This window comes from Gambusia affinis, linkage group LG08, assembly GCF_019740435.1.
Source record: "Gambusia affinis linkage group LG08, SWU_Gaff_1.0, whole genome shotgun sequence".
Lineage (NCBI taxonomy): Eukaryota > Metazoa > Chordata > Actinopteri > Cyprinodontiformes > Poeciliidae > Gambusia > Gambusia affinis.
In genome coordinates, this window is record NC_057875.1 from 10675126 (window position 1) to 10682646 (window position 7521).

General features: G+C 36.3%; 1 protein-coding gene across 9 annotated transcripts; it reads right to left on the reverse strand.

The window, feature by feature from the left end:
* Positions 1 to 36: 36 nt before the first annotated feature.
* Positions 37 to 7385, reverse strand: cers3b (ceramide synthase 3b). Of its 9 annotated transcripts, none has more exons than XM_044123694.1 (13): positions 7161 to 7385; positions 6859 to 6905; positions 6592 to 6637; positions 3880 to 4056; positions 3602 to 3719; positions 2586 to 2704; positions 2435 to 2492; positions 2192 to 2242; positions 2004 to 2096; positions 1619 to 1747; positions 738 to 844; positions 500 to 653; positions 37 to 404 (listed from the first exon to the last, which is right to left on the reverse strand). In XM_044123694.1, exons 4-13 carry the CDS (start codon positions 4050 to 4052, stop codon positions 276 to 278), a joined length of 1131 nt encoding a protein of 376 aa, XP_043979629.1. In that variant the 5' UTR covers positions 4053 to 4056; positions 6592 to 6637; positions 6859 to 6905; positions 7161 to 7385; the 3' UTR covers positions 37 to 275. The 9 variants fall into 9 exon arrangements, with proteins under 9 accessions (XP_043979629.1, XP_043979630.1, XP_043979631.1 ...); XM_044123695.1 differs by having other exon boundaries at positions 6859 to 6909; XM_044123696.1 differs by having other exon boundaries at positions 6859 to 6924.
* Between the last annotated feature and the right edge of the window lie 136 nt (positions 7386 to 7521).

Consider the following 7521-nt stretch of genomic DNA (forward strand, 5'->3'; position numbering starts at 1 on the left):
AAACTGGTGCATATAACTTCAAGACTCAAAATCAGCTTTGTATTTTTTTTTTATGATCACGCCAATTTGTACCCTCACATAAAATACAAATAGACTCATGAAATATCTAATCCTAAATTGTAATTAGGGCTAAAAGAAAATCACACTATTTAGGTTCCTTCACAGTTCTTTCATATACAATATTCCTTCCTTGAATTCTCAAAATTTTTACTGAAGCACTCCAAGTAGAAGGTGTCCATCTGTCATGGTTGATGCTCCTCTTTTCTCTGTATAAGTCAGTGGCCGTTAGCTCGATCTCTGGCGCCATTCATGGCACCATTAATATGATTCATTCTGTGTTTTATATTCTTTTGCGAATCACTGTCGTCCTCCTCTTCATCGCTCCGAACATCGCCGTCCAGTTGCTGGGTGAAAACATGCCACAGAGAAAATTTAGAATGAAGAGGCAGACATTTAGCCGAGAAACACTGCACATACACACAAACCATTTTCAACATACCTTACTGAAGACAAACTTGTAAGCCATTCTTGTTATTAGAAAAGCCCAGTAGGCATGTAGAATTTGTAGAACCAGTAACATGATGTTGAAGAAATAGTAGCCAAAGAAGGGGTCAAACCTCTCCATTGGGTACACCCATGTACAGTGGATGAGCCTGTAGATGTGTATACTTCTTATTCTCCCTTAGCTGCCAGCTGTAATGTGCTACACAAACACTTTTTTTTTTAAATTTACTCACCAAAAAGGAAAAATAACAAGTCTTGTCACCATGAAAACAGTTGTAAATATCACAAACATAACATTAGCAGTCTGCTCCCATTTTGCGTAGTTAAACAACTTTCCTCCCTGTAAAAGAGGCAAAGACAGGGATAAGAGACTTGTTTCTCTTGAATAAAAAAAGAGAGTCAAGGGAATAACAAGTATAGTGTTACTTCAGGAGAAATAAAAAAGCAGAAAGGGAGTGAAGGGTGGTGACTAGATACGCATCCCAAACTTTTCAGATTTTTATTCATAAAAAATGTATTTTTCCATCCACTTTCCTAATACACATGACTATATGTTGGTGTATTGGTAATATTCATGACTTTTTGTTAGTTTATAAGTAATCGACCAACATATTGTCATGCTGTCTTGCAGATAGATATTTTTATCCATCTATCCAAAATTGTGTGCAGTACCAACTTTTTTTCTAAGACATTTTAGGCAATTACATTATAAACATACGGTATGTGTTGTAGCTTTCTGGTTTTTAAAGTATTCGCAGATTTAGAGAAATAATAATAAAAAAATGTTAAAAAATGTTTCACTTTAAATGGTAAACAAATGGCAGTTACATAAGTAAATAGGCATTATTGAGCCTGCAGACATCTGTTATGGAAAAATTATGCAAATTATAGTGCATCTAATTTTCATAGCCACTCTGGTCCTCCTATTCACTTAGTTATGGCTCTCTTTGTTGTTTCTTTGTCAAACATATAAACATCTTCTCACTGGACTTTTGTTTTCCAGAATATCAGATGTAGACAATGAATATCCACTGCTTTATCAACAAATAGTCTTTCTTATAGCAACAAATATGATTCAGAATCATTACAAATTAAACTTTACAAGAGCACTGACCTCAAGCAGTATGTCAGAAGAGTCGTGAACAGCCATCACAAGAGTTCCAATACGAATGTAGTTAGAAATCCAGGAGAAACTCAGAAGTGTCAGTGTGGCTACATGGTGAATCACCTGCTCTTTAAAGTCCTGCCAGCATGCAAACCACATGTTAACATTACTGCATTTTGTACAACTCTAACATTGATTTTATAAAGTTAGTAATGGTATGTGCTACTTTATTTTCTATAAGTCATGCATTCATGCAAAATGATCAGTTTATGAATGTAATAGGAAATATAATTTAGCACTTCAATATAAAATCTAATAATAGCAAACATTTGAAATTAGATTCAATCAAATAAAAATTTGTTAATTTTGTGCTTCGGCACACTTGTATACTCACTTTCCTTTTCACATCAAACGTTAGGCTGAGGAGCAGAGAAAGGTAGAAACCCATTTCCAAGGTATAATACCAGTACTGTGATGGGAGCATGGACTGAAGAAATATTTAACAAACATAAACCATTTTCATAAATTACACTGTTCACACCCTTGTGCAGCTGTTGCTGATACAAAAAAGGGAATAGTTACCTGTTTAGGAAATTCTGCCCAAACCTCTTTTAGATCATAAAGCCAAGGTTTCTAAAGTCAACAACAGAACACAGAAGAAAGTAAGAAAGATCTGAACCTAAAGCAAAAATTATTGCTTATTTGCTTGGTAACTTGTGGCCTTTGGATTTTGTATTTTTTTCCCCAAGCTGCTTCCAGCATATAACAAATAAATTCACATTAAAGGTGAAAACCGAAAATAATAAAAAATTTCTGAGAACTTACATCGTAAAGGGCAAAAAGTCCTCCAAGGAACGCACAAAGATAAAAGCCGCATCTCCAACTGGTCGAACACATGAGCAGTAAAGTTAAATGTTTACATACAGGCCCTTATTGTCCTACTAATGCAAAAGTCTTTGTGTCCACATACACCCACCTGGCTTCACAGAACCTCTTCCGAAGCCCAGGTCGATCCTGATTCCTCCTCCTCCTGAACCACACTTCTACTCTCCTTTCTGGCCAGCCGGTCTTCTTACACAGAGACCGAACATCCACCTGAGACACAAGGCAAACAGTTCAGGTGTTAAAACACACTATAATGCACACTCTTCAATTTTGCACAAGTTATACACTAGAATCAAGTTGTTGCACCTGCAGTATAGTATACATTTACATATTACCTAAGGCAGGTGAAACATAATTCTTTATTTTGAGAGATTTCCCTGACATTTAACCTACATTTACAGCTCACAGAAATGTTGCATAAACAAGTATTTGGCTAATTAGAGATTTTGTTTGTTTCTTCTATTTTGTCATATAAAAAAGAATAGTTTCCAAATTTCATGGCTTCAGTTCCAGAATTTTGCTATGTAGCAGAAAATTCTGAAGGACAATGTCCAGCTGACACTAGAGGTTATGCTGCACGGAGGGACAATCAACGGCAGCTGTTTGGTTTGGTTGCATACAGAGACACAAAAGACAGACAATAATGTGGACATAGACACTTCACACCAAAGATCAGTTTCCATCCAAATCCTGGACTGTGAAAGGAAGTTGCAACCACAGGAGAGAACTCGAGCATGGTGGAGATAACATAACATGCAAAATCACTGCCAAAACGGTCTGGGACTTGAACCTAGAATCGTCTCACTGCTCAGCCAAACAGCTCATAAATTGTCTTTGATAAACTACATGTTTTATTTGCATATAATCATATGAAGTTTATCTTTTTGATTATCTCAGACCTTAAAATATGGCAAAAAGTGAAAATATTTAAGGGGTTAAACACCTTATTGAGATTCTTAATCTCAATATATCTTTGTTGCTGTCTTCCAGCAGCAATATTGTGAATTTATTTTCTCTTTATTTTCTTCCACAATAAGTTATTTTATTTATTGAAAAACATCTACAAAAACTATAAAGCAAAACACATTTCTGCTTCTGTTAACTTACCTGTGACGGATTCCGGGTTTGGCTGTAGAAGTACTTCTCTAGGGTTGAGTTTTGCTCAGCTGTGAGACGTATCTTGTCTCTGATCCCTAGAGCATTAGCCAGTGGTGTGGCCACGTATCTGAAACAGTACACAGAGCTCTGTGGACCTTCCTTATAGCACAACAGCAGCAGCTCTTTAGAATCTCTTAGATTGTGTAACATAATCCCAGTATATTGAAATTAGACTGTGGAATGGCTGAACTCTCAGTCACAATTACTCTTAAGGTATGTAGTCTTGCCTTTCAAAGAGGTATCTGACTACTAGTAGGCAGAGGGCACAGGGCACAGCTGCATAAAGTTGAGAGGCTTTGGCATAAGTACGATCTTCTTTGTCTTCAAGATCTGCCCAGGAGACCTTCTCTGGAAGCCACAGACGTTCCCACCACAGCCAGTCTTTGATTGTCTGCAACATGATGCTAAAATGTGGAGGAAAACAAAACAAAGCAAGCACAATTTAAATAATACTTATTGTGGTCTTCTTTTTAAAATTTTCCTGCATAAAATAAAAAAAGCATTTGTAGGGAGAAGACTATATTGGGTTCATAATTATTTATATAGTATTATTTATACTATGTTATTTATAGTGACATTTTTTTATTTTCGATAAAAAAAAATCTGACCTAAGAATTTAATTAATCAGAGAATAAGTCAGATAAAAAATTTTGTTGTTGCTTTATCGCATAATTTGGTCCAGTAGATTTATGACTGAAAAAGGTAATTTCTTCTTTTTTAAAATCCCAAATCAGGAAAGTTAATCTCAAATCCATACAAAGTGTGGCAGGTATATTTATACAGTATGTGAGGTAAATCAAAGTACTTTGCATAAATATGAGGGAAAATTGGTGAAGAGAATTACATTAAAGATGAGAAAGACATTAAGAGAATAATTGTAACAATTCAACACAAAAGGAAAAAAACTCTGAAAGGTAACTTAATGCCGAACAAATAGCTATAAAATAGTGGAAATTAACTAATGAAATAGTCTTTGACTTTCATGAGAAAGATGAAGTAAACATATTTTCAGTCTCAATTTAAAAGAGAAAATATCAAATATTTCTGAATATCTCATGTTTTCAGGAAGTTGGTTCCAGAGCTGACAAGAATGCAAACAACATATTGCCCTCCTTTGTTTGGGTATTGTCTAGGGAACACTGAGCGTACACATATCTGATGACCTATTAGGCTCAGATGATTCATAACCTGACCTTCTGGGGTTTATAGATCATTGACAAGATTTTAAATTATATTCTTTAACAAACAGGGAGTCCTTCCAGTCAGTGTAGGACTGATGTGAGATGATCAATTTCTCTCTTTCTTTGGTCAGGACAAGTCCTTGAGGTCAGACAGTTATTGTTTATTCATGATTCCACAAAGTACATACATTGGGTTGACCGAGCTTTTCCTGTGGCCGTACTTTGACTCCGGTATCAAGTCCTAATAGATCTTTCAACTACAGTTGAACTTTGCCCCTTTTAAATTAAAGCTCAAGACTCTTTATTTTAAATCAGGAAGGCTTTGATGCTTAAAAATCTAGTGGTGCATTTGTTTTGTCTATTATGTTTGCTCCGTTTGGTTTGATCTGCCTTCTTTTTAGCCTGTGTTTTTGTTTTCCCCACCAGGGGCTCTTTTTATGGGCTCTAGTGTCCCTTATATGACAGGAGGCTGACAGGAAAGGGGGAGGAGAAAGGGGGGAAGACATGCGGCAAATGTCGCGATGGCTGCGTTGAGGACTCAAGGCCTCCAAACGTGGGTCGTGCTATCCCCTACGCCACCACAGCACGCCCAGCCTGTGTTTTTTTATGCTTTCATTTATGTATTGATTTTGGTCACCAGTATTGAAAATGTATAAATTGATTGATTGATTGACTGACTGAGTGATTGAGTGACTGAGCGATTGAAGCATGCTTCTGTTCTGTGTCCAGTTTTGACAACAAAACCTTTATTCTGCCAATGATTTTTGAAAGATGCAGGTGAATTTTGCAATAGACTTAATATAGATTTTAAAAAACTAGGCCTAAGTCCGTAATTTGAGTATGGCAGAATTCTAACCTTGCGTGTTTGGAATCAAAAACAATACCGCAATGGACTGTCATCATGTGGTGACAAAAAATATAAAGTTGTATGCTATTAACATACATACGGAAAAAAAAATATTCCATTACTTGGTAATCTGAGCTGGGGGAGCAAATAGATGTTAAATAAATCTAGTCCAAGAGCTGAGCGTTGAGGAACCCCACATGTGATCTTTGTTTGTTCAATTTTATAAATATATAAATAAATAAATAAATAAATAAATAAATAAATAAATAAATAAATAAATAAATAAATAAATAAATAAATAAATAAATAAATAAATAAATAAATCACTCCCACACAGTAGCAGACAATCCCACTCAATTTTCCAGTCAGTAATCCAGTATGTTATGACCATCTGTGCTAAATGTAGTACTGTGGTCCAATAATAACAATGCAGAATGTTTCTGTGTCACTATGATCACTGGCAAGTTAAAACTAGATATTAGCCTGTAATTACCTATTTTTGAGGCATCCAGTGATCTAGAATAAGTTACCAAATCTATGCGGTAAGAACTTGAAGTTGTAAAGGAAGCCAGCATACTGGAGATAGAGAACTCCAGCAGATATCAAAGGGCAAGAATGATAAAGAAAACCGAAGAACAATTCTTGGAAGCAGAGATTAAAGAGAAGTAAAGTCCTTCCTCTTATGGACTCTGGCCATAACAAGAGTGCAGAAAAAATATAAAAAGCTAATTAAACAAAAAAAAAAAAAAACTGGCCTTCATATCTGAATTCAGAGCTTCTTAACAAAACTGACAAAATGATCAATGCTTATTTTTAATTAATTGTATTTACAAAGGCAGCATACACCCTATGAAAATGTCCCTGAAGCTCAGCAGTGGATAATAAGTCGGCATGGGAAAAGGCAGACATACCTGCAGGCTGTGTTGTCTTGACAAGTTTCAACAGTGAGGAGAGAAGCTGCAGCAGATAGAGAGTGGGTTACCAGGTCTGAAGAAAGTCAAATAAAACACTACGCAACTCAAATTGCTCTTTATGTAATCATTTCTTTCACAATAAATCTTTTAATTTATGCTTTTATGTCTTTGATGTTATTGTTCTCTCTACTGATTTGAAAATATATATCAGTAAAGACAAATGAACAACATAACAAATGTTAAACTCAAGAGCCATACGCTTACCTTTACGCTGTGCCTAGTGCGGGTAATGCTGGGTGTTGTCTGGGAATCTGTCTGAGTGAGGTCAGTCTATTACACATGCCACACATGTACTGTGCTTAATCACATCAGATAACAGTTCTGTTAGATCCCAAAGCATTCTGGATATTAAGAGGTCACTTCAAGGAGAGGTAGGAAGTTAAAGTAAAAAAAGATTTGCTTGAAAATCAGTAATCGTCCTAATCCGCACAACGTACATAACTGTGCTTGGGCTGTCTCCAGTAAACATGTCAAATAGATTAGTAGATCTGTCTTTGGTCGCTCACCTGATGATAAAGTCCTGGGTCCTTCCCTCCCACTTTGCCTGCTGTCTTGATCACACCTTGGTTGTTGCTACAAGTCGTTTGAGATGAGAAACGGCTAACAGCTCAATGCTCTTTGAACATTTTGGCAATATTTTTTTTAGTTTGCAAAGACTAAACTGCAACAAGTCATCTAAAGGGCAGGATCAGGATCGTTTGCGTTCCCTCACCTGCAAGAATTCCCTTGGAATGCCGAGCAGCCCCCACAAAGGCCCCATTCACTGGTGGGGCAGTAAGGGAGGAGGAGCCAAGCAAGAAAGAGGAACTCTCTCACACAAGAACAAAGAGTGAAACATCATGCTGCAAAGATAGCTACCTGAGTTAA

What these genes read in the sequence shown, in the direction of transcription:
- cers3b (XM_044123694.1), bottom strand. Translation starts at nt 4,052, where the DNA reads ATGTTGCAGACAATCAAAGACTGGCTGTGGTGGGAACGTCTGTGGCTT. An exon ending in AAACCCGGAATCCGTCACAG is followed by an intron (nt 2,705 to 3,601) that starts GTAAGTTAACAG and finishes CTTGTGTCTCAG; the next exon opens with GTGGATGTTCGGTCTCTGTG. An exon ending in GACTTTTTGCCCTTTACGAT is followed by an intron (nt 2,243 to 2,434) that starts GTAAGTTCTCAG and finishes TGTTGACTTTAG; the next exon opens with AAACCTTGGCTTTATGATCT.